We start from the raw sequence: 25,580 nt of genomic DNA on the forward strand, positions 1-25,580 counted from the left end.
AAAACTGCATACACCCCATGCCCCAACAATCCTGCTTTTGGGAATTGATTTACAGAAAAAGACACACAGGCCTCTGAAAACTTATATTTAGAGCTGCCTGTTACAACGATACCACTTTGATCAGCTAAACCCTGAAAACAAACATCCAAAAAAAGAGAAGTCCGATAAATCACCTGACAGCAGGGCTCTTTCTGGAAGAAACCAGCTCTTGGCTGAGTTGAGGACGTGAGGGAAAAACCTGGCAGAGAGGAGATATCAGGGCAGGGTGTGGCAGACAGCAGTGGCAGAGTGGACCAACGGAGAGGGGCCTGCACGGTGAAGGGCCCAGCTTATCCTTGAAGACACTGCTGGGCCACCATCCTGGTCTTGCTTCTCATGACCTTCACGGATGTGGAAAGTCACTTGACCCATTAGACCTTGGTTGCCTCTTTTTTTTTTTTTTTTTTTTGAGACGGAGTCTCGCTCTGTTCCAGCCCAGGCTGGAGTGAGTGGCGCAATCTTGGCCCACTGCAAGCTCCGCCTCCCAGGTTCACACCATTCTCCTGCCTCAGACTCCCGAGTAGCTGGGACTACAGGCGCCCGCCACCACGCCCGGCTAATTTTTTTTTTTTGTATTTTTAGTAGAGACGGGGTTTCACTGTGTTAGTCAGGATGGTCTCGATCTCCTGACCTCATGATCCTCCCGCCTCGGCCTCCCCAAGTGTTGAGATTACAGGCGTGAGCCACCGCGTCCGGCCTTTGGTTGCCTCTTTGATCAAATGGGTATCACAAATCCAAAATTCCAGAATCCACAGATCCAAAGAGCTTCGAAGTGAAGCCATCCCCAAGCTCATTGGGTGGGAAAACCTGACCTGTGTTGGTGGGAGATGACTCACAGACGTGACTGACCCCGCTCGGCGTGAACGTTCACACACTTCCCTGCAGAAAAGCTCACCAGGCTGCTGCCCACTGCTGTGCTGAGCACTGAGGGTGCCGTGTGCCCTGTGGAGTAGAGATCATACTACCTTTGAAACGGAAAAATCCTGAATCCCAACACACACCTGGCTCCGAGGAGATCAGGTTGGTGCTTGGTGACCCACGGTGCCAGATGCTGGTGTCCAGCGTGGGGCCCGCCGCGGCTCCGTGCCTGTCAATCATTTCTATCTTGTGCACTGCAAGGAGCGTTCAGAGGAAGCTTTGGATATGTGGGCTTGAGGTGGGGAATAAAAATCAACTGCAATTTCAGGGAGGGGTTCTGGGGACAACATCCGTTCACTCACTTTTTCCTGACCATGTGGGCTGTCTGCCCCGGGGCAGGCCCTGCTGCTGTGCTGACTTCTTTCCTCTCAAACACTGCCCTCTAGTGCCCCTGAGCCCATTTCCCAAGCACAGGCAACCGCTGACTGTTACTGTTGGGTGGGTGCAAAGTACCTTGAGATTCAGCTGCTTGATCTCCCATGCCAATGAGCCTGGGGGTGATCTTTTATCAAGAAGTTGGCCCCGGGCGCCATCGTTCATGCTTGTGATCCCAGCACTACGGGAGGCTGAGGCAGGCGATCACCTGAGGTCAGGAGTTTGAGACCAGCCTGGCCAACACGGTGAAACCCCGTCTCTACTAAAGATACAAAAATTAGCCAGGCATGGTGGTAGGCGCCTGTAATCCCAGCTCTTCAGGAGGCTGAGGCAGGAGAATCACTTGAACCTGGGAGGTGGAGGTTGCAGTGAGCTGGAATCGCACCTACTGCACTCCAGCCTGGGCAACAGAGTGAGACTCTGTCTCAAAAAAAAAAAAAAACAAAAACAAAAAAAAAGAAGGCATTTTACCCAACCTTTACAAAAGGAAAATCCAGTGGTTATTTTTAGAATGTTACCTATGGGGGCTTCCACTCCGACCACGGTGGAGTCACAGAGTCTGGACTTGCTCTCCTTGCTGCAACGGCCCCCCAAAACCAGAGCAAATACAAGAAAACAACAGCAGTCAAGACTCTCACAAGAAAGTGATCCCTGAGGGATGGGAAACATCAAGAAAAGCCCTAAAATTGCCGCAGGGTCCTGTTACAAGTTTCCAGGCCATGGGACAGGGAGGGAACACTGAGGCGGAGCTGGGAGGACTCCGTGAGCAGAGGAGAGAGCAGAGTCTGAGCTTTGTTTTGAGAATGCAGTTATGGGCCGGCCGCGATAGCTCACCCTGCACTTTGGGAGGCTGAGGCAGGCGGATCGCCCGAGGTTAGGAGTTCAAGATCAGCCTGACCAACACGGTGAAACCCCGTCTCTACTAAAAATACAAAAAACTGGCCGGGCGCGGTGGCTCACGCCTGTAATCCCAGCAATCCCAGCACTTTGGGAGCCCGAGGCGGGTAGATCACCTGAGCTCAGGTGTTAAGAGACCAGCTTTGCCAACATGGTGAAACCCTGTCTCTACTAAATATACAAAAAATTCGCCGGGTGTGGTGGTGAGCGCCTGTAGTCCCAGCTCCTTGGGAGGCTGAGTCAGGAGAATCTCTTGAACCCGGGAGGCAGAGGTTGCAGTGAGCCAAGATCATGCCATTGCACTCCAGTCTGGGCAGCACAGCAAGACTCCATCTCAAAAAATAAATAAATAAAAATAAAAATAAATTATCTTGGACTTCCAGCCTCCAGAACTGTGAGAAATAAGTGTTTGTTATTTTTGAGTCACTAGTCCATGGTCCTCCATTACTGCAGCCTGAATGGACTAGAATGCCAGGGAAATAACCACCTGGAGGGACTGAAGGAAATAGTGCCTGAGTTCTGGGGACTCACACAGGGTTTGACAAGGCATTGTTCCTGCCAGAAAAAACTCATAATTGAAGGAACACTGGGGAGAGCACTGAGAAGGGTCTTACGTCAACTGTGGGGAACAGACGGTTAAACACTGTTCTGGCCCCACCTGAGAAATTTTAAAAGCAAAACCTGAAAGGATCGAGCTGCTTCCACGTAACGTCACTGCATTCTCAAATTTTTGAATATTTACTGGCACACAAAAGTAACGAGCGCCTGACAAGGTAATACTGACATTGTCTAGTATCCAATAACAAAGTCACCAAATATGCAACAAGCAGGAAAATAGGGCACATCGTGAGGATAAAAATCATTCAACTGAAATGGGCCCAGAAGTTAGAATAAGTAGGTAAGAACATTAAAACCACTATTATAATGTACTCCATATGTTCAAAAGTTCTTTACAGATATAGAAGATATTAAAAAAGCCCAAATTGGATATCAAGAGATAGAAATTACAATGTCTGAAAGAAATAATGCACTGGCTAGAACAGCAGGTTAGACATTGCAGGGAAAAAAAGATTCATGAACTGGAAGACAGCATTAGAAACTGTCCAAATGAAACATTTTAAAAAATGATTTATTTATTTATTTTTTAGACAGGGTCTCACTCGGTCACCTAGGCTGGAGTGCACTGGCATGATCATGACTTACTGCAGCCTCAACCTCCCCAGCTCAAGCGATCCTCCCACTTTAGCCTCTCGAGTAGCTGGGACTACAGGCGCATGCCACCATGCTTGGCTAATTTTTTTATTTTAATTTTATTATTATTATTATTTTTGAGACGGAGTCTCGCTCTGTTGCTCAGGCTAGAGTGCAGTGGCGTGATCTTGGCTCACTGCAAGCTCCGCCTCCTGGGTTCACGCCATTCTCCTGCCTCAGCCTCCCAAGTAGCTGGGACCACAGGCGTCCGCCACCACACCCAGCTAATATTTTTGTATTTTTAGTAGAGATGGGGTTTCACTATGTTAGCCAGGATGGTCTCCATCTCCTGATCTCGTGATCCACCCGCCTTGGCCTCCCAAAGTGCTGGGATTACAGGTGTAAGCCACTGCACCCGGCCCATGGTTGGCTGATGTTTAAACATTTTCTGTAGATGAGGTCTCACCATGTTGCCCAAGATGGTCTCAAACTCTTGGGCTCAAATGATCCTACTGCCTTGGCCTCCCAAAGTGTTGGGATTACAGGCATGAGCCACCATGCCCTGCCACAAAAGGAATGAATATATATTTTTTTTAAATGGAAAGAACACTAGTGAGTGGTGGGATATTCTAATATATGTGTAACTGGAGGCCCATAAGGAGAGAGAAAGGAACAGAGAAAGTGTTTAAAGAAATAACAACCCCAAATTTCCCAAATTTGATACAAACTATAAAACCAAAGATCCAAGAAACTCAACACACCCCAAGCAGAAGAAACACAAAAACCAAGACACATCCTAATCAGATTTCTTAAGACCAGTAATAAAGAGAAAATCTTGAGAACAGCCAGATGAAAAACAAAAATATTTTATAAACAGAGGAACAAAAATTAGGATGACACCAGATTTCTCACTGGAAACAATGTGAGAAAGCAGTGTAAGAAAATTCTTAAAGTAGCAAAAGAAAAAAGTAGTCAACCTAGAATTCTATACTCATTGAAACTGTTTTTCAAAAGTGAAGACAAGGCCAGGCGCAGTGGCTCACGCCTGTAATCCCAGCACTTTGGGAGGCTGAGGCGGGCGTACCACCTGAGGTTAGGAGTTCGAGACCAACCTGGTCAATATGGTAAAACCCCGTCTCTACCAAAAAATACAAAAATTAGCTGGATGTGGTGGTGGGCGCAGAGCAGAGATTGAACAGTATCATAAGGTTGGGTGCGGTGGCTCAACGCCTGTAATCCCAGCACTTTGGGAGGCCGAGGCAGGCGGATCCCGAGGTCAGGAGTTCGAGACCAGCCTGGCCAACATGGTGAAACCCTGTCTCTACTAAAAATACAAAAAGGAGCTGGGTGTGCTGCTGCACACCTGTAGTCCCAGCTACTTGGGAGGCTGAGGTGGGACAATTGCTTGAACCTGGGAGGCAGAGGTTGCCGTGAGTTGAGACCACGCCATTGCACTCCAGCCTGCATGACAGAGTGAGACTCCGTCTAAAAAAAAAAAAAAAAAAAAAGAAAGAAAAAGAACAGTATCATAAAAAATGCTCAAACCTCTCCCCACAAATGGTGCTGGAACAAGTGGACATCAACATGCCAAAAATAAATAAATAAAATCTAGACACAGACCTTAGTCTCTTCACAAAAATTAATTCAAAATGGATCATAGACCTGAATGTTAAATGCAAAACTATAAAACTCCTAGAAGACAACCTAGGAGAAAATCTAGATGACTGGGTTTTGTGAAATTTTTTTTTTTTTTTTTTGAGACAAGAGTCTCACTCTGTTGCCCAGGCTGGAGTACACTGGTAGAATTTTGGCTCACTGCAAACTCTGCCTCCTGGGTTCAAGTGATTCTCGCGCCTCAGCCTCCTGAGTAGCTGGAATTACAGTTGTGCGCCACCACGCCCGGCTAATTTTTGTATTTTTAGCAGAGATGGGGTTTCACCATGTTGGCCAGGCTGGTCTCAAACTCCTGGCCTCAAGTGATCCGCCCACCTCAGCCTCCCAAAATACCGGGATTATAGCTGTGAGCCACTGTATCCCGCCATGATAAATTTTTTGATACATTAAAGGCGTGCTCCATGAAAGAAACTTACAAGCTGGACTTTATTAAAATAATAATAAAAAAAACCCTCTGCTCTTTGAAAAACATTTTTAATATGATGAGAAAACAAGCTGCGGCCTGGGATAAACTATTTGCAAGAGACCTATCTCATTAAAGACTGTTATCCAAGATATACAAAGGGCTCTGAAAACTCAGTTAACAGGAAAACAATCTGATTAAAAAACAGGAAAAGAAGGCGGGCACGGTGGCTCACACCTGTAATCCCAGCACTGCGGGAGGCCGAGGTGGGCAAGAATTTGAGACCAGCCTGGCCAATATGGTGAAACCCCGTCTCTACTAAAAACACAAAAATTAGCCGAACCTGCTGGCACGTGTAGTCCCAGCTACTCAGGAGGCTGAGGCAGAAGAATTGCTTGAACCCGGGAAGCGGATGTTGCAGTGAGCCGAGATGGTGCCAGTGCACTACAGCCGGGGTGACAGAGTGAGACTTTGTCTTAAAAAAAAAAAAGGATTGTTTCTGGGTGTGTCTGTGAGGTGTTGCCAGCGGAGACTGACATTTGAGTCAGTGGAGTGGGAGAGGAACACCCACTCTCAGTGTGGGTGGACACCATCCCGTTGGCTGCCAGCGTGGCTAGAACAAACAGGCAGAAGGTGGGAGGGGCTGGCTTGCTGAGTCGTCTGGCTTTCATCTTTCTCCTGTGGTGGATGCTTCCTGTCCTTGGACATTAGACTCCAGGTTCTTTGGCCTTTGGACTCCTGAACTTCTCCTTGTGGTTTGTTGGGGACTCTTGGGCCTTCTGACACAGACTGAAGGCTGGCCATTGGCTTCCCAACTTTTGAGGCTTTCGGACTTGGAGACATGACTGGCTTCTTCCTTCCTCAGCTTGTAGACGGCCTGTGGTGGGACTTCGCCTGATGACCGTGTGAGCCAATTCTCCCTAATGAACTCCCTTTCAATATATACATATATCCTGTTAGTTCTGGCCCTCTGGAGAACCCTAATATAGATGGCAAATAAGCATAGGAAAAGATGTTAGTCGTATGTCATTAGGGAACTGCGCATTAAAACAAGACACCACTGGTCGGGTGTGGTGGCTCACGCCTGTAATCCCAGCATTTTGGGAGGCTGAGGCAGGTGGATCACGAGGTCAAGAGATCGAGACCATCCTGGCCAACATGGTGAAACCCCGTTTCTACTAAAAATACAAAAATTAGCCGGGTGTGGTGGCGGGCGCCTATAGCCCCAGCTACTTGGGAAGCTGAGGCAGGAGAATCGCTTGAACCCGGGAGGAGGAGGTTGCAGTGAGCTGAGACCACACCACTGCACTGCACTGCAGCCTGGGAGACACAGCGAGACTCTGTCTCAAAAAAAAAAAAAAAACAACAAAAAAACAAGACACCACTACATACCTATTAGAATGCCAAATCCAAAATGCTGGCACCACCAAATGCTGGCAGAAATGTGGAGCAACAGAAACTCTCATTACTTGGTGTTGGCAATGCAGAATGGTACAGCTACTTTGGAGGACAGTGCGGCAGTCTCTCATAATCCTAAACATACTGGTAGAATACAAACCAGCAACAGTGCTCCCCAGTACTTACACAGATGGGCTGAAAACCTGTGCCCACAAAGAACTCTGCACGTACATGTTTATGCAGCTTTATGGATCATTGCCAAAAACTTGGAAGGAACCAAGACATCCTTCAATAAATGTCTTAACTACATGCTGGTTGTTATAACAAAATACCATCACACTGTGTAGCTGAGGCAGGAGGATCACTTGAGCCTGGGAGGTTGAAGCTGCTGTGGGCTGAGATCGAGATCACGCCACTGCACTCCAGCCTGGGTGACAGAATGAGAGACCCTGTCTCCAAAAAAAAAAAAAAAAAAAAAAAAGTACAGTTTTGGTTTTTGCTGTAGTTGGGCTCCTGGAGTATGAACTCTGGATCCCAGCTGCAAGATGAGGAATCTGGAGCCAAGAGAAGGGAAATAATGAGTTTTCCAACTCATACGGCTGGTTAAGTAAAAGAGCTGGGATTACAACTCAGGTTTCCTGCCTCCGGAGTAGCTGGGATTACAGGCATGCGCCACCACGCCTGGCTAATTTTTTTGTATTTTTAGTAGAGACGGGGTTTCGCCATGTTGGCCAGGCTGGTCTAGAACTCCTGACCTCAGGTGATCCACCTGCCTCAGTCTCCCAAAGTGCTAGGGTTATAGGCGTGAGCCACCGCACCTGGCCCACCCAAGATTATTAAAATAAGTGTTCAGAAGCAACGCCCTACTGGACAGGCGCAGTGGCTCATGCCTGTAATTCCACCACTTTGGGAGGCGGAGGCGGGCAGGTCACCTGAGATTGGGAATTCGAGACCCGCCTGCTCGACACTGTGAAACCGTCTCCGTTAAAAATACAAAACTCAGCTGGGTGTGGTGGTGCATATCTGTAATCCCAGCTACTGGGAGGCTGAGGCACAAGAATTGCTTGAACCTGGGAGGCAGAGGTTGCAGTACGCTGACATCGTGCTACTGCACTCCAGCCTGGGCAACATAGCAGTCTCAAAAAAAAAAATAAAATAAAATAATTGATTTTAAAAAAAAGCAACCCCCTAGTGACTTCTTAGAGCAAATCATCAGACAGTTGGGGTAAAATTCTGAAGTGGATTAAGGGAGGGGTGCTGGTTTGCCTGGATGGTACATGAACATAGCCCTGGATTCGACCAAATATGTAACTGGACAACAGAAAAATAAGTACAGGGTGCATTAATCAGAGGCAACAATGTTTTGTACTTAAGTACACAGAAGACACCAAAAGAACAGTACTTTTCATGGTTAGACACATTTCTTAGGTATTTTTTCTATTTTGGGGTTCTTTTGTGATATAATTCGTCCTGTTTTCATAATTTTTTTTTTTTTTTTTTTTTTTTTTTTTTTTTACTGACATGTAAGATAAATGTATCTAATTGTGGGCTTAATTGTAAAGAGTTTTCACTTTTAAGTTCCAGTCATTTCATTTTATCGCTGTGTCTGTTACAGAATGCTAAAAGAATAAGACATAAAAAATAAAAGTACAGTTATAAACACCTCTTTTAAAAGGCAGAGACTGTTCGCTTGGGCAAAAAAAAAGCAAGATCCAACTACATGCTATCTACAAGAAACCCGCCCTAAACAACAGGTAAAAGAAAGCTAAATGGAGCGTGGGTCCTGGCTTGGACTCTGGCATGTAAAGAAAACATTGGAGGAAAAGGTGAAATCCCAGTAAAGTCTGGGGTTTAGTTACACTAACGTATCCTGTCAGTATCTGTAACAAAGCACTTTTATTGATGCTTCTGATGACAGCATCAGATGAAACTGGGCATAAAATACGCTGGACTGCATTATGATCTTTGCAACTTTTCTTTTTTTTGAGACAAGAGTTTCACTCTTGTCGCCCAGGCTGGAGTACAATGGCGTAACCCTGGCTCACTGCAACCTCGGCCTCCTGGGTTCAAGCGATTCTCCTGCCTCCGCCTCCAGAGCAGATGGGATTACAGGCGCACGCGTCACCACGCCCAGCTAATTTTTGTATTTTTAGTAGAGACAAGACTGCACCATGTCGGCCAGGCCAGGCTGATCTTGAATTCCTGACCTCAGGTGATCCACCCACCTCGGCCTCCCAAAGTGTTGGGATTAGAGGTGTGAGCCACCTCGCCCGGCATTGGCAAGGTTTTGAATAAATCCAAAATTATTCCGGAACAAAAAGTTTGGTACCAAAAAAAAAAAAACCAAAACCAAAACCAAAACCCAAAAAACAAAACCCAAACAAAAACAAAAACAAAAGAAAACGACCCCCCACCACACACAGTAAAATAACGGAAAAAGATCTATGCTAGCATTAACAAAATAATACGTAGTTATGAAAATGGTATGTGCTTTTCAAGCTACAAGTTCATAATGGTACAAAAAAAGGAGGAAAACTGCCTCTTAAATCCTACCACTTACTGTGACACAGTGACCGGTCCCTGCAGCGGACTGGATAATTTGTATCCGAGTCCTGGATGGAAACAGGTGGCGCGGAGTTCAGAGAAATGCCTATGTACAGATTTGGTCCAATGTCTCAGCCTGACCTCAGTGACCTCTGGGGGTCCGCTCCGCGCCCACCCTTACACACCTGTGACCCCACACACTTCCACCCCAGCGCCCCTGCCAACTGCTACACCCATCCTCCTCCAACCGCACCAGCTTCCAGCCTCCATCCATCTGAACTCGCCGCGCCCCCTCCACTGCGCCCTTCCAGATTCATTGACTAGGGAAGCCCGCTCTTCCGGGGGAAGCTGTTCCTCACCCCCTTTCTTTATCATTCTCTCCCCAGGGCTTCCACATCACGGTGCTGTGGACAATCCCGGAACTCTTGTCACGCCAGTGTACATGGAGGAACAGTAATGGCTCCCACTGACTCAGTCAAAACAAGGTTGCGGCCGGGCGCGGTGGCTCACGCCCGTAATCCCAGCACTTGGGAGGCCGAGGCGGACAGATCACGAGGTGAGGAGTTCGAGACCAGCCTGGCCAACATGGTGAAACCCCGTCTTTACTAAAAATACAAAAATTAGCCGGGTATAGTGGCGCGCGCCTGTAATCCCAGCTACTCCGGAGGCTGGGGCAGGAGAATTGCTTGAACCCGGGAGGCGGAGGTTGCAGTAAGCCGAGATTGCGCCACTGCACTCCATCCTGGGCGATGACAGAGCAAGAGCAATACCCCGTCTCGGAGGAGAACAACAACAACAACAACAAAACGGGGCTGCGTGGGAGGCAAAACCAGCTAATGCGGCCTCACTTGTCCCCTCGGGGCCACCGTCCCCACCCAGACTTCCGGCCTGCCTTAAAACGCTCATGCGTAAGTGCGTAGGCGGGAGGGCGGGCTCAAGCGTAGCTCGTGGCGGTCATTGGCTGTGCAGGGCCGAGCGAGGCGGGGCGAGGCCGCCGCGTGACGTCAGGACGCCGCGGTCAGGACGTCGAAGCCAAAGAAGACCAGAGCTAGCCGGGTGGCCGAGCTGTGTCGTGGCCGTGTTGGTAATCGCCTGGGTGGTTGTTGGCGTGTCCCTGCAGCGAAGGGTCCTGGTTGGTAAGGGGAGCGGCGGGCGAGCAGGCGGGCGGGGATAGCATCTCCTTTCGGTCTAGCGTCCCGCGAGCCCCGAGGCCTTCTCGGCTGTCGCAGCAGCAGACGCCGCGCGCGAGCGTCGACAGGGTGTGGCGGGGCAGGGGGAAGCCACTGCGCCTGCGCACCGGGCCTGGGGGCGCGCGTTCGGGCACTAGCGCGCGTGCGCCGTAGTCTTCCACTCCCCGTCCCTCTCCCTCGGAGTTCTTGGGGCCCCGGGGCGCGCCCCTAACTCTCCATTGACCGGGTGTTGCCCCGGGCGACGGGCGACTCCAGCGAGTCTTTCTGGGGCGTGGTGCGCAGGCGCGGCCTGGGCAGTGGCTCCGTGGCCAGTCTTGGGGATCCGGGCGGCCTCCTCCACCCGGCGTCCTCCTTTGCCTTCGCCCAGCCTGCGGGACGGCCAGGTGCTCCCGGGACCCCAGGCCTCACGTCTGGTGCCTGTCCCCGTTCTTGAGACCCGTCGGGGAGTCCTCTCCCCAGCCCCCAACTCCTGACCTTATTTCTGATCTCCGTTCTGCCCGGGGGCGCGTTTTCCTGTGTCCCCGCCACGATCCCTCGTCTCCACTCACGCCCTATGTCCTGTTTAAGTTAAGCCTTTGCGTTTCTAGGGTTTTTCCCCAGCTCCAGACTCCTGTTCCTATCCCGTCAACTTGGGAGAATTCCGGTTCTCCTGCGGGATTCATTATCCTACTTATCGGTTACTCCCTCGCGGGAGTTTAGGCTTCGCCGTCCTCGCCCCGGAGACACTCCACTTTCCTTCCAGTTCTCTCTACCCCACTCTTAATTCCTTGAACATGTTTTGGGTCTTGTTTGGCATTTCCAAAGCTTTATGTCCAGACACCCAACCAAGGTGATCCCTTTTCTCTCCCAGCCCTACCCCTGCTTCCGGGAACCTCCCGTGGAAGCAGGCAGGGGTAGTCCCACTGAGGACTCCCACGTCGGTCTCCTTACTGCCCTTCCGAGACCTGTTTGAAATCAGTCTGTCGGTGCTAAGAACCCATTTCTTCACGTTGGGGTTCACGTCGGCATTGTCTTTTTTAGAGTTCTCGGAAACCTTTCCACCCTCTCAGCCTTAAGGGTTCCCTCAGACTCTTCTCATTATAGCATCTGTTCTCTTGGTTCAGGTTCCTTTCACAACCCGTATTCCCTAGAATTTTTTTTTTTTTTTTTTTTTTGGAGACAAAGTTTCACCCTTGCTGCCCAGGCTGAAGAGCAGTGGTGCGCAATCTCAACTCACTGCCGTCCGCCTCCCATGTTCAAGCGATTCTCCTGCCTCAGCCTCCCTAGTAGCTGGGATTACAAGCATGTGCCACCATGCCCAGCTAATTTTGTATTTTTAGTAGAGACGGGGTTAGTCCATGTTGGTTAGGCTGGTCTCGAACTCCTGACCTCAGGTGACCCGCCTGCCTCGGCCTCCCAAAGTGCTGGGATTACAGGCGTGAGCCACCACACCTGGCCCCTAGAATTTTTTTTAGAACTTTTCCCCCTTGGTGGAGGCACTCCCACCCTCTCGACCTTTCATCACACCCTCTCTTTGCTCCCATGGATTTCAGACCCTTCTCCTTCCCTTTGGGAAGTCTGTTCTGGCTTCCCTGTTTCCAAATCCTTCGTTTTCCACCTGGAGCACTACAAAGTGGCCAGGGGCTTCTCCTCATACTCCAGCCTTTTTAGTCCACACCCAGAACTCTTCAGATCCTTGACCCCAGTGGCTTCTCTGTCAGCCTCCCCTTTTCTACTTGGCTTCTTGTGAGTTCATCTACTTTTCCTCCCCACTTTGTGACATGTTTTTAGCTCCCCCTTAAGTCTCCCTAACTCATTCTTTTTCTCATAGACAGTGAAAAAGCAGTCTGGCTCCCGAGGTCCACCCCTTATACCCCAAGGTCCAGATGGCGGCCAACGTGGGTGATCAACGTAGCACAGATTGGTTAGTGTGGCAAGAGGGATGGAGGCCGGTCGGGAGGGAAAGAGGAAGCAAGACCCAGTGCTATCCTCTGGGGTGGGACCTCACGTGGCCTTAGGGGAAGTGATGCCACAATCCCTGTGATTGGGGGTGGTGGTGAGGCAAACACAGAGGGAAGCATTCGGTTGTGTGGAGAGGGGCAAGCCTTACCTCTTGGAGCTTTCATTTTTCACAGTACAGTGCTTGCTTTGCAGAATTATGATGATTCATTCAAGCAAGTATAATTAGGAGGCAGATTCCCAACACTCAATAGACACTCATTTATTTGTTTTTCTGCAAATTCCTTATTTTTTCTCAAAATAGTGTGATAACCTGCCGACTGGGGTGATGTCAGACGGAATTCATTGATTCATGAAAGACATAGCCCTAGGAGGTGCCAGGGCCTGTGTTCAGTTCTGTGGGTTCTGTTAATTTTTTTGTTTGTTTGGTTTTAACAACTCCTGTGTGCCAGGCTCTGGGATAAGTACCTGAAGTGGGTGATCTCATTTATCCCTCCCAGAAGACTCTGAAGCAGAAACCCTTTATCAGGATAGTACAGATTAGAAAACTTAGGCTTAGATAGGTAGTGACAGTTAGATTTGGGATCCAGGGACTGGAATTTGCCTCCCAACTTGCCCACCTGTGTACAGTGGGGAGAACAGGTGTGACTTGAGGTCCTCTCTCTGCAGGTCTTCTCAGTACAGCATGGTGGCTGGGGCAGGCCGAGAGAATGGCATGGAGACGCCAATGCACGAGAACCCGGAGTGGGAGAAGGCCCGCCAGGCCCTGGCCAGCATCAGCAAGTCAGGAGCTGCCGGCAGCTCTGCCAAGTCCAGCAGCAATGGGCCTGTGGCCAGTGCACAAGTGAGAAGGACATGGGGCTGGGGTACCCTGAGCCAGTGGTCGTGGGAGAGAGACAGTCTGGCGTTCTCTTGTATCATTCGGACGGGGTGCTCTGAGGGGAAACATAAAAAGTTGTTCCAGGGTATCTAAGTCTGAACGGAAGAGTTCTGTTTCCTTGAGGAATCTAGGGTGTGATGTGGCTCTGAAGAGGGAGGCCATGCCCATGTCCCTGGTCTCTAACGTCTGTGAGTCTCATGGTGGAGACGGCGGCTCACTTTGCAGATACATGAACCCAGTTTCATCCCTTGGCAATTACCCACCAGTAAACAACAGGCTTGTGCTTTGGGGGCCGCCTGTGGATTTGGGCTGCTGACGGCACGTGTGCCTCTCTGTTTCCACAGTACGTGTCCCAGGCAGAAGCCTCAGCTTTGCAGCAGCAGCAGTACTACCAGTGGTACCAGCAGTACAACTATGCCTACCCCTACAGCTACTACTATCCCATGGTGAGTGCCCAGCCGGCGGGGCGGGGCGGGGCGGAGTCTGCCGGGATGGGGCCCGGTGGTGGATGGACTGGAGATAGCGGTGATGACTGCTGGAAACCCTCTACTTGCCCATGAGGTGCATTCCAAGGTCCCCACCTTGAGCCACAAGGTCCTACGTACCTGGTTCTGGTCCCTTCTCTCCTCATGCTCATTCTGCCATGGCCATCAAAGCGGAGACCTCCTTGATGCTCACCCCCGCCAGGCCCGCTCTTGCTTTGCCCTGGCTGCAGTGCTCCCTGTGTTACCGCCTCTTGGAGGTCTCTGCTCAGATGCCGCCTTCAGAGAGCCTCTACCTGACACACTGATTGAAAGTAGCATTCCTGCCTTGCAGCCTGTCTCTCTCCCTTTCTTTGCCTTTTTATTGTTCATTATTCTTATTGCTGGATATATTATATATTGATGTCTACAGCCGGGCATGTAATTCAAGCACAAGCTTCATTAGTTCATGGGTTTTCCTTCTTACTGTTCGTCGTGGTGCTTAGAAAAGTTGGCACTCAGTATTGTTGATTATATTTTTCTGAGAACTAGCTAAGTGAGATGCGGGATTGATAGAGATTTTTCTTTTTTTAGTATATGAGAGGGTGTGGTGCATTAATATAGTGGAGAGAGAAAGGGGTGAGGGATCGGTAGAGGGCCATGGCTGGTGTAGTTCCTGAGCGGGCTGGGGAAGTGGAAAGGGCAGGCCTCCCACTAAACCCTCCCTCCCTGCACCTTTGCAGAGCATGTACCAGAGCTACGGCTCCCCTTCCCAGTATGGGATGGCCAGCTCCTATGGCTCAGCCACACCCCAGCAGCCATCCGCACCCCAGCACCAAGGGACTCTGAACCAGGTAACACCCTAGCCCAGCTCCCATGCCGTGCTCAAGCAGAGGAAATGTAGATTTTTGAGTGAGCTGTCAATGAGGAATGGCCTGTGCTCCTTAAACTGCTTTTTTCCTTCCAAGCAACTCCTGGTCTGAAAATGAGGAGGACAAAGCATAGTGTTTGAACCCAGGGTGGGTTTGAGGCCGAGCCAAGGCCAGACCTGAGATGTTGAAAGGCGTCTTTTTCCGCAGTGTGGCCACGCACACGGGGTGGGTTTTGCATTTAAGGTGCAGCTTGGAGGGATGGCCGGGCTAGTGCATAGGAGGCAGGTAGGCCTGGGTTTGAATCCCAGCGTGCCCACCCCGGTGTAATTACGTGCGCATCTCGGTCCGCTCTCGGAAGCGGGAAGGATGGCGGCCTCGTCCTCGTGCTCTATGAGTGTGTGCTCACGTGGCAACGCTGGAGTGCGTGTGTTGTCGGTGGCTGTTACTCCCTGAGGACTCGCATGAGCACGTGTGGGAAGGTCACAGGAGGGTGCTGTGGTCGAGTGCTGTGACCACTGTGTCCTCATGGTGAGGGCTGAGTGCCACTCGCCAGCTCCCGAATCTGCCTCCCGTGCTTAGCGCCTGCTTCCTTCTGCAGCCCCCAGTCCCCGGCATGGATGAGAGCATGTCCTACCAGGCTCCCCCTCAGCAGCTGCCGTCGGCTCAGCCCCCTCAGCCCTCAAATCCCCCGCATGGGGCTCACACGCTGAACAGTGGCCCTCAGCCTGGGACAGCTCCAGCCACACAGCACAGCCAGGCGGGGCCCGCCACAGGCCAGGCCTATGGGCCACACAGCTACACTGAACCTGCCAAGCCCAAGAAGGGCCAACAACTGTGGAACCGCATGAAACGTAAGTCGGCAAAGCCGTGTGGAGGCTCGAGGGGTTGGGGCCCTTACAGAGCTCCTAGGTGTGAGGCATATGGTGTGTGCTGCTCCTTATTTCTGGGTGTTGTGATCGCCAGGCTTGGGGTGGGGCTGCTTTGGACCAGCACGTGTGTGCTGGAGCCCTCCTCTAGAACCTGACCGCTCCTCCCTGCATTTCCACATCCTGCTGTCTCCTGGGGACCTCTGGATGTGCTGGGGAAGGGCCTAACTCTAGTTTTTGCTGCCCTCACAGCAGCCCCTGGGACTGGAGGTCTCAAGTTCAACATCCAGAAGCGACCATTTGCTGTCACCACTCAGAGCTTTGGCTCCAACGCAGAGGGCCAGCACGGCGGCTTCGGCCCCCAGCCCAACCCTGAGAAAGCTCAGAACCACAGGTGACGTCTGCCCACTTGCCCCGTCACAGCCCCGCACACTGCACTCAGCGTCTGTGGTCCAGTGCCACTGGCCAGCTGCCCACCCCGAGCCTCAGTGTGCACCTCTGGAAAGGGGAGAAGGACCCTCCCTTGGGGGTTGCTGTGAGCACTGAAGGAGACAGAAGGAGAACATGGGAACTGTGTCCCGCTGTGTGTCGGCTCAGAGTGGTGCTGGGGATGGTCTTCTGAGTTTGGGAATTCTCTACAACCGAACCCCTCATCTGTCCTCCCGCAGTGGGTCCTCTGCCCGGGGGAACCTGTCTGGGAAGCCCGACGACTGGCCCCAGGACATGAAAGAGTATGTGGAGCGCTGCTTCACCGCCTGTGAGTCGGAGGAGGACAAGGACCGCACGGAAAAGCTGCTCAAGGAGGTGCTGCAGGCGCGGCTGCAGGACGGCTCAGCTTATACCATTGACTGGAGCCGGGAGCCCCTGCCAGGGTTAGTGTGGGTGGGGGACATAGGTGGGAGGGTGGTGCTGTGCGAGGCACGGGCCGGGTATGGAAGTAGGAGAGTTGGGGGTCCCAGGTACCAGGAGTTCCAAAGAGAAATGAACTGGAAAGTTGGATCCCAGGGGAATGAAGTCCTGGTTGGAGGGAGGCCAGTGGGGTGGGGTGGGGACCATGGATGCTGGAGAGGTGTGCATTGCTTAGTGGTTAAGCGCACCCTCTGGACACAGAAAACCTGGGTGTGCGTCTCATTTCTGCACTGTGATAGCTGAGCCGCCTGGGGTAAGCCCCTTTCCTTTCAGAGGTAGGTTGGTAGATTGAGGGAGGTGGTATTGGCCGTCCTGCCGGTGTCTGGCGGGGATGGTAATGCCCTGCCCTGCTGTATCCTCAGGCTGACCCGGGAGCCTGTGGCCGAGAGCCCTAAGAAGAAGCGGTGGGAGGCCCCTAGCAGCCTTCACCCTCCTAGAGGGGCGGGCTCAGCGACTAGGGGCGGGGGTGCCCCGTCCCAGCGAGGGACGCCGGGGGCTGGGGGTGCTGGTCGAGCCCGGGGCAACAGCTTCACCAAGTTTGGCAACCGCAACGTCTTCATGAAGGACAACAGCTCTTCGTCCAGCACAGACTCCCGCTCCCGCTCCTCCTCCAGGTCCCCAACCCGCCACTTCCGCAGAAGGTACTGAGGCTCCGGGCTGGGGTGGGGGTGTGTGGGGGAGGGGGGAGGCGTTTCAGGCCTGATCTTCCTGCTTCTTCCTGCAGTGACTCCCACTCAGACTCCGACAGTTCCTACTCAGGAAACGAGTGTCACCCTGTGGGCCGCAGGAACCCGCCCCCTAAGGGCCGGGGCGGTCGAGGGGCCCATATGGATCGGGGCCGAGGCAGGGCGCAGCGTGGGAAGAGGTGAGACTGGGTAGGGGCTTGAGACACAGGCCAGGGTGGAGGAGGGTACTGGGGACCTGTGGGAGAAGGAGGAAGAGGCTAGACAGGTGGATAGCCAGCTGCCAAAGAGGCGAGGCTGTAGGGTGGCTGGAGACACCCGTCCCGCTCACTGCCCTCACCCCTTCCTAGGCATGATCTGGCTTCCACCAAGCGCAGTCGAAAGAAGATGGCGGCACTGGAGTGCGAGGACCCCGAGCGCGAGCTGAAGAAGCAGAAGCGGGCAGCTCGCTTCCAGCATGGACACTCCCGCCGTCTGCGCCTTGAGCCCCTGGTGCTGCAGATGAGCAGCCTGGAGAGCAGCGGGGCCGACCCTGACTGGCAGGAGCTGCAGATCGTGGGCACCTGCCCTGACATCACCAAGCACTACCTGCGCCTCACCTGTGCCCCCGACCCGTCCACCGTGCGCCCTGTGGCAGTAAGTGCCCGGCTGGGCTGGGCAGTTCTGCTCTGTGAGGCCCTGCTGGCTCAGGACTTGGAGAGCCGAGCCAGGGAGGGTGGCAGAGGCCACATGGGGGCTCTGGTATGGCAGGGGAAGCCCGGCCAGGGAAGCCTCGGCCGGTCTGCGTTCTGAGAGGAGCGCGAAGGCACACTGCTGACCCGGATCCTGCATGGTGGGTGTGCAGCTTGGCCAGCGAATCGCCTGCCCTCTGGGCCGTGGTCCCTGGCTTAGGTGACAGGGAGCACAGAGCCTTCTCCCAGGCCCATGGGCTGTGGGGCACGGGGGGCTGTGCTTCCCAGGGTTTGCGTCCTCACTGTTCTGCTGCAGAACATGTGAACAGCCGTGTGCTTACGGGGAAATGGGTGTGGGGTGGCCACTCTTAACCCATGTCTGGTGTGTTTTTTCTTTTTTTTTTTTTTAATTGGTGGGGGAGAGAGTCTTGCTCTGTTGCCCAAGCTGGAGTACAGTAGTGTGATCTTGGCTCACCGCAACCTCCGTTCCCCGGCTTCACGCGATTCTCCTGCCTCAGCCTCCTCAGTGGCTGGGATTACAGGCGTGCACCACCACACCCGGCTAATTTTTGTATTTTCAGTAGAGACGGGGTTTCACCATGTTGGCCAGGCTGGTCTCAAACTCCTGATCTCAGATGATCCACCTGCCTTGGCCTCCCAGAGTGCTGGGATTACAGGCGTGAGCCACTGCGTCCAGCCTTTTTTTGTTGTTTTTTTCCTTAATGTTGCAACTCTCCTACCAAATCAGTGGAAACCCTTGCCTACCGGACCTGAGCTGTACTCCGAGTGCTAATTCAGTTTCCTTTTCCAGGTTTTGAAAAAATCGCTATGCATGGTGAAGTCCCACTGGAAAGAGAAGCAGGACTACGCGTTTGCCTGCGAGCAGATGAAGTCGATCCGGCAGGATCTGACGGTGAGTCTCATGCTGGGAAGGGCCTGGCCTCAGCCAGTCCTGCCTCCCGCTCCTTGTGACTCTTGTTCTCGCCCCGCGGCCCCAGGTGCAGGGCATCCGCACCGAGTTCACGGTGGAGGTGTATGAGACCCACGCCCGGATCGCCTTGGAGAAGGTGAGCTGGCCTCTGCGGGCCTCCCCAGCCCCTTTCCTGCTGCTCTTCTGCCCTCAGCACCCTCACTCTGCTCTCCTCCCTCCATGCCTCTGCCTTGCAGGGTGACCATGAAGAGTTTAACCAGTGCCAGACGCAGCTCAAGTCGCTGTACGCCGAGAACTTGCCTGGCAACGTGGGCGAGTTTACTGCCTACCGAATCCTCTACTACATCTTCACCAAGAACTCGGGAGGTGAGGCCCAGTCCCCGGGACAGAGGCCGTGGTGCCCAGGGTTGAGCCCTGCTGACTTGACCCTCTTTGTCTTGGCGCTAGACATCACCACGGAGCTGGCATACCTCACACGAGAACTGAAGGCAGATCCTTGCGTGGCCCACGCCTTGGCATTAAGGACAGCCTGGGCCCTGGGCAACTACCACCGCTTTTTCCGGCTCTACTGCCATGCACCTTGCATGTCTGGCTACCTCGTGGACAAGTTTGCAGATCGGGAACGCAAGGTTGCCCTCAAAGCCATGATCAAAACGTATGTGGTGCCAAGCTCCCTTCTGCCCTTGCTCTTCCCATCCTTCTGCCTCACACCACCTCTCAGACCAGCTCCTGGCCGCAGGCCTCCCCTAGCCCCTGACCCTTCTCCTGGTCCTTGCTCCCCCATCTTTCTCCATTCAGCCCTTCCCTCTCCAGTTCCTCTTGCTTTCCTTCTTGGCCACCTCTGTGTTCCGGGTCACTCCTCCCCGCCTCCCCACTGTTCCCAGCTCACTGCCTCTGGGGCCTCTTTTCCACCCCGTCTGTGCGTCTCTTCCTCCTGTTCTCTCCTGCCTGGATCCCCTAGTTCACTCCTCGCTCTGGGCTTCCTCAGAACCCTGAGGTCTCTGCTTTCTCAGCTTGTCGCTGTGCTCCCACCATAGAGACCATCCAGGCAGTCTCTGGTCTAACAGGACAAGGCCCTGTCCCACGCAGCTCCTTGGAGAGCACCAGAAACACTTAGGGAGACGCCTGCGATGAGGCCACACTGGGTGCGGTGCCAAAGGCCCCTGGTCAGGCCAGGCCCCTGCAGTGTCCTTTGTTCACTAGACATTGCTCTTGGCTCGCTGTGGATAGGGGACAGTTGCTTGACTCACGTTTAGACGCATGGTTCTGTCTGGTGATTGAGGTGCCCAGACGACGCTGGGCAATGTCAAGAGAGGTTTTCGGTTGTCACAGCAAGGGGATGCTCTTGGCATCTAGTGAGTGGAGGCCAGGGGTGCTGAGGCCAGGTATGCAGCCCCACCACTGCCACTGGGGCCCAGAGGTCAGTCTTGCCGAGGTGGAGAAATTCTGGTCGAAGAGGTTGACCAGTGGACTGGAGAGGCCTTGAGAGCCTGGCCAGGTGGCCCTCTGAGGTCATAGTCACAGCAGAGTTTGGAGCTAGGGAGGGGTCGTCAGCCTGGAGGGTGGGAGACTCATCCTGGAATCTAGTGTGGATTAAGCCAACTTCAGGGAGAGGCCGAGCCAGGGTAGGAGTCACAGGAGCAGACGAGCATGTGGCATGCCGTGCCCAGAGCTCCATGCCAGCTTGGGAAGTTAGAGGCAGGAGGCTGCCCAGTGTACTGCCATGATGGGCCCCATGAATGGCGGCTCTCAAGCTTTGGACTGCACAGGGTCCTGTGGTGGAGCGTCCTGGTGAATCGATGCCTAATTGGCCTTGGTTGGGAACATAGCCGAGAGGCTCCTCGTGGGTGGGGCCCTAGTCTGTCATTGACCTCATTGTGTCAGCACCTTTCCCCCAAGGAGGCTGACGCTGCCCTGCCAGCTGAGACTGGGAGATGGCGTGGACTCTGATCCCAGGGCCTCCATGAAGCTCTGGCTTTGGAGCAGAAGCGGGTTCCAGGACTTAGTGCCCCTCACTTGGTGCCTTGGTTCCTGTATGTGTGGAAAGGGTAGGGTGCACCGCCTGTGGAAGAGGGTTCAGGGAGCTCTGAGGACCTGGGTCGTGCTAGATGCTTAGTCGTGTGGCTTAGCAGCGGCCAGAAGCGGCTGCTTTCAGTATGTAGTGGTGAGTGCTGGCTGGCACCCCTGTGCCTGGCTTCCCAGAGACACTGTCATGCAGGGCAGGGGAAGCAGCGAGGGCCGGGTCCCCACGGTGGCCCTGGCAGCCCTGCCATCCCCATCCCCTGCCGCGTGTTGCTCCCTCCATCTGGCCCCTGCCCCTCAGCCAGCGGAGGAGCCCGCTGGGCCCTTCCCTGCCTGTCCCCTCTCCTCCCTGGCCCCCTGCACAGGTAAGTGAGGGCGAGGGGGGGCACAGCTGGGGGCTGGGGCCACTAACCCCACCCCGGGCCCCCCCAAGCCCCTGAGGTGGGGAGGCTGGGAGGCGGGTGGGGAAGCCAGCAGGTACTGTGCTGAGGAAATCCTGTGGGTACCCGAATGGGGGGCCTCCCCGCTCGTGGGGCCCTCCCCTGCCCTCCCGCCCGCCCGCCTCATCACCTTCTCCTCTTGTCTCCATAGCTTCCGCCCTGCGCTGCCAGTCTCCTACCTGCAGGCCGAGCTGGCCTTCGAGGGCGAGGCCGCCTGCCGGGCCTTCCTAGAGCCCCTGGGCCTGGCCTACACGGGCCCGGACAACTCCAGCATCGACTGCCGCCTCAGCCTGGCGCAGCTGTCAGCCTTCTGAGCACCCAGCGAGGAGGGGGCGGGGGCAGGGGCTGCAGCCCCCAGCGCTGCCTTTGCGGATTCTGTTTTTGAGCCGTGGACTTGGGTTGTAAATTTATCTGTGGGGAGTGGGCTCCAGGAAGAGCCACCATCCCTGCCCCCGTTTTCCCACCGGGGAGTCTGTACAGAGATTTTTCTACGTTTTTATTTTTTGCCTCAGAGGGATGGGATTGGGGAGGAGGGGATGGGCAGTGGAGGGTTGGGGGCATGGTCTGCAGGCTCATCTGTGTCCGCCTTTCACTCCACTAATGCTGTCTCAGTGTTTTCTCTCTCTCTCTTTCGAGCTTGCACTCCGGTACCCGACCCGGCGCCCTGGCCCATCCCATGCCGGGGGGCCAGTGGAAAGAAGACAGGCCGTCCAGCCCGTGCCCGCCTGCGGCGGGGGCATCCAGCAAGCCTGCCCACCGCCTGCTGCCTCACCTGCTTCGCCACAGACTCTTGTTCCCAGCCCTTTGGGGCCTCCGTGTTTGGGGTGAGGGGAGCTGCTTAGAGACTGTGCCCGTCCTTGGCCCCCCACCCTGAAGTGCCAGCACCACCAGCACCAGATCCTCCGCCGCCACACCGCACTGAGGACACGCCGGCCGGGCCGCCTCGTCTCAAGTTGTATAAAGTTGTCTCCGTGTCCCCTCCTTCCTCTGCCCCAATGTCTCTTCTGATTTTTTTTTCCCCTTTCCTTCCCTCCTCCCTGCATTCCTCCCTTGGTTCAGCACAGGTAAAATGGTTCCCCTCCCTCCCTGCCTTCATGGATCACCAGCTCACGTCATGTTGCCTTCTCTTTTCTTTGTGTGTGTGTTTAAGTTATTTTTCTTCCTCCTCTCCCTTTTCTTTTTGGCCCTCCCTCCCTCCCTCTTCTGCCATGTAACTGGAGGATGTGCTATGAGTTTGCAAACAGCTGGACTGTCAGGCTGCTTTTTTTCCAGATGTTCCTCCTCTGCCTTCCCTTCCCCTCCTCTCCCCTCCCTTTCCTTCCTTCCTTCCTTTCCTTGGAGCACTGAGCACCATTTGGAAGCTTGAGAGAAACCAAAATTAAAGAGAGAGAGAGAGAGAGCGCACGCTCCCGCTTTGTCCTTCCTGTGTGGGCTGTTTGCATCCATTGTCGTCTCCAGAGGTTTGGGGGTGTCACTCCAGTGGGATCTCAGCCAGGGGCTGGAAAGGCCCCCGTGTCCTCCCCGTCCGGCACAGCCAGAGTGTCAGCAGGGTCTGGCACCCCACTTTCTGGCTGAGGGTGAATTCCAGCTTGGGGAGGTGGGCTTGGGAACCATGGGGCACCTTGGCCACGGTGAGGTGTCGATGCAGCTGCCCTGGAGACTGTAGCACACTCAGCCCCTCGGCTTCCAGCCTCTGGCTCAGCATTTGTGCCATGCCTTCCAGTGTGGGAGAGGGTGGGCACAGAGCACATGAGGGCCCAGGAGGACCAGCTCCCTAAAGCTCAGCTGAGGGGGTGTGTTTAGCCCCAGGGCCAAGAGGATCGTCTCAGAGACCTGATGGTAGCCGCCGCCTCCCCAGCGCCTGCCGGTAGCAGCAGGGCCAGCGGCAGGTGTAGGTTCTGGGTGGGCACAGGAAGTCGGCGCGGTGTGGGGCCACGTGGACCAGGTGTTCCTGGGCCTTGGTCACTTCTGCTTGTAGCCCAGGCTGGGTCACCATGAGGGCCACAAAATGGGGTGCGGTTGGCGAGGGGCTGCAACACTAAGGCGGGCCCCTTTGTCCTCGGGCCAGGCCCCAGGACCCCACTCGGCTTCTGTCTCCTCAGCGGGGCCCCCCGGGGCTGCCAGGGCCTGTGCTTCCTTGCTTCGCAGCCATGTGATCCTGGCGGCTGCTGTTGGCTTCAGTGCCTCCTCAGTCACTCCTGCGAGGCGTCCCCTTGGGGCCAGTGTTCAAAATCAGCAGCTGCGCCAAGCGCGTGCTCCTGGGCCGCCTCCAGCTCTCCGGCTTCCTCCAGGCCTGGCTCTTGGTGCCCTGTGCGGAGCGGCCCTGTGCTCCCCCGCTCGGGGGCAGCCTGGGCCTCCTGCCCTGCCACCGCCGGTGTCCACTCGGCGTCCTCCGCCCCGTGGGCGCCCTCGCTGTCCAGCGCGTCCAGGATGGTGGGCCCGCGTCCCGCCGTCGAGCCAGAGCCGAAGACGAGGTCGGTGCGCGAGGCGCGGTCCCACACGAGGCGGCCGCGGAAGCGGAAGAAGCGCACTCGGTGCTGGGGCACGGCCAGCACGCCGGGCCCGAGCGCCGCCAGCGGCTCGTCCCAGCAGAAGGCGCTGAAGGGCTCCTCGCGCACGCCCAGAAAGCGGTCGACGTAGCCCACCGAGAAGTCGGCGGGGTCGAGGCGCGGGTCCCAGCGGATGCGCTGGATGACATCTGCGGCTGTGCGCAGCGGCGGCTTCTTGGCCCTGGCCTCGGGCTGCGCCTCGCAGTCAGGCGGCGCCGGCGCCCCAGGGTGGGGCTGGCGGCAGCGGGCGCCGAAGCGGCAGCGGCCTTCCAGGAAGAAGCGGCAGGCCGGCGGGGGCGGGGGTTCCGTGGCGGGGGCTTCCTGCGGCAACTCCGGCTGTCCTCTGGCCGCTGCCATGGGTGCGGGGAGCTGGCACGCCCGCCGCGCAGACCAGGTCACCCCGTACGGAGGGCGGCTCCGCTTGGAGGCACCGAGCTTCACCCGACAGTGACGTCAGCGGCCCGCGCTCCGGCCCAGCCCAGGGGACCACGCCCCGGGCCCTCGCGAGGACTCTGGCCCCGTCCTTCCCTCGTGGAGAGCCTGACACCGCTGCTCTGGGACTTCCCAGCTGCGCCCTCCCCCAGCGCCAGGAAAGCGAGCTCCGTAAAGGCTGCGGCCGTCTCGGTCTCCCGGAGCTCTTGGGAGCCTGGCCCCGCCCCTTTCCCGGTGATACGTGTGAACTGCCTCTTTCTGGGTGATTTACATGTAATGCCCCGCCCCTTTCCTGGTGATTACGTGTGCCTCGCCCCTTTTTAGGTGATTTACATGTAGTGCCCCGCCCCTTTCCGGGTGATTTACGTGTGCCCCGACCATTTCAGGTGTGTTACATGGGTGCCTCTCCCTTTCCCAAGTGATTTACATGTGTTCTCCGCTCCTTTCAGGGTAATTTACATGTAATGCCCCGCCCCTTTCCGGGTGATTTACGTGTGCCCCGCTCCTTTTAGGTTATTTACATGTGTGCCTCTCCCCTTCCCAAGTGATTTGTATGTGTGCCCCGTCCCTTTTTAGGTGATTTACATGCGTGCCCTGCCCCTTTCCCGGTGATCCTTTTGTGCTGCCCCTTTCCGGGTGATTTACATGTGTGCCTCTCCCCAAGTAATTTACATGTGGTGCCCCGCCCCTTTCCTGGTGATACATGTGTGCCCCGCCCCTGAGGGGGACGTCTCTAAAGAACCTGGACCCGCCCTCAGTCCAAGCGATTTACATTTGCGGCCGCGTCCCTCAGGGAAACTTAAGAGAACCTGGCCCCTCAGTCCAAATCATTTGCACGTTTCGCCCCATCCTTCTGGGACCTTAAAGAACCAAGATGCCAGCGGACCCTTCCCCCACGCAGACCAGGCCCCGACTGCTCTAAAAGGGTTCCCAGACACTTCCCTCTGCAGCCGCTCCCAGAGTAAAGGGCGGCCCCGCCCGGTCGGAGTCCACCCGAGGCGTGGAGGCCCAGGACTCCCGGGGCTACAGCAATCGGCAGCCCCGCCTCGGCGGGCTCTGCGGTGGCTGAGTCTGGCCCGGCCCCAGGACCAAGTGCAGCCAGCGGTGGCGCTCAGTATTTGACGAACGGGACTGCGGGAGCGGCCGCCTCTGCAAGCGGCACCGCCTGGCCTCGCCCCCGGGCTCTCTTAAAGGAGCCGCACCCCACCCCAGGGCAATCATCCGACCCGGACCAGATCTCCCGGTGACACCTCCGGCTCTCAGAGGCGCCAGGACCCTATCATTCATCCCTTCCCAC

At 55.0% G+C, this 25,580-nt stretch overlaps 2 protein-coding genes and 1 long non-coding RNA gene across 6 annotated transcripts; 1 reads left to right on the forward strand and 2 right to left on the reverse strand.

The window, feature by feature from the left end:
* Positions 1 to 6,444: 6,444 nt before the first annotated feature.
* On the reverse strand, positions 6,445 to 9,929 carry LOC126943274 (uncharacterized). The gene is made up of 2 exons (XR_007721719.1): positions 9,799 to 9,929; positions 6,445 to 6,477 (listed from the first exon to the last, which is right to left on the reverse strand). It is a non-coding gene; the product is annotated as an uncharacterized LOC126943274 (long non-coding RNA).
* A 492-nt stretch (positions 9,930 to 10,421) lies between these two features.
* On the forward strand, positions 10,422 to 22,701 carry LENG8 (leukocyte receptor cluster member 8). 4 transcript variants are annotated; one of them, XM_050771685.1, is made up of 16 exons: positions 10,477 to 10,575; positions 12,440 to 12,532; positions 13,237 to 13,411; positions 13,792 to 13,893; positions 14,652 to 14,762; positions 15,379 to 15,631; positions 15,899 to 16,040; positions 16,315 to 16,518; positions 16,918 to 17,196; positions 17,280 to 17,420; positions 17,589 to 17,874; positions 18,721 to 18,822; positions 18,908 to 18,976; positions 19,077 to 19,206; positions 19,288 to 19,495; positions 21,454 to 22,701. In XM_050771685.1, the coding sequence occupies exons 2-16, from the start codon at positions 12,495 to 12,497 to the stop codon at positions 21,614 to 21,616; spliced, it is 2,403 nt and encodes an 800-aa protein (XP_050627642.1). In that variant the 5' UTR covers positions 10,477 to 10,575; positions 12,440 to 12,494; the 3' UTR covers positions 21,617 to 22,701. The 4 variants fall into 4 exon arrangements, with proteins under 4 accessions (XP_050627641.1, XP_050627640.1, XP_050627642.1 ...); XM_050771684.1 differs by having other exon boundaries at positions 10,422 to 10,523; positions 19,288 to 22,701; XM_050771683.1 differs by having other exon boundaries at positions 10,473 to 10,571; positions 19,288 to 22,701.
* Positions 22,323 to 24,553, reverse strand: LENG9 (leukocyte receptor cluster member 9). The gene is given in 6 exon segments (XM_050771751.1): positions 22,323 to 23,042; positions 23,045 to 23,122; positions 23,125 to 23,214; positions 23,217 to 23,315; positions 23,318 to 23,530; positions 23,533 to 24,553. Coding segments are annotated over 6 exon segments (1,425 nt in total). The 5' UTR covers positions 24,209 to 24,553; the 3' UTR covers positions 22,323 to 22,773.
* Positions 24,554 to 25,580: the final 1,027 nt, after the last annotated feature.

This window comes from Macaca thibetana, chromosome 19 (genome assembly GCF_024542745.1).
Source record: "Macaca thibetana thibetana isolate TM-01 chromosome 19, ASM2454274v1, whole genome shotgun sequence".
Classification (NCBI taxonomy): domain Eukaryota; kingdom Metazoa; phylum Chordata; class Mammalia; order Primates; family Cercopithecidae; genus Macaca; species Macaca thibetana.

Coding starts and splice junctions, on each gene's coding strand:
- LENG8 (XM_050771684.1), top strand. CDS start 12,495: ATGGCGGCCAACGTGGGTGATCAACGTAGCACAGATTG. Junction 16,519..16,917: donor AGCCGGGAGCCCCTGCCAGG/GTTAGTGTGGGT, acceptor CTGTATCCTCAG/GCTGACCCGGGAGCCTGTGG. Junction 17,875..18,720: donor CCACCGTGCGCCCTGTGGCA/GTAAGTGCCCGG, acceptor TTCCTTTTCCAG/GTTTTGAAAAAATCGCTATG.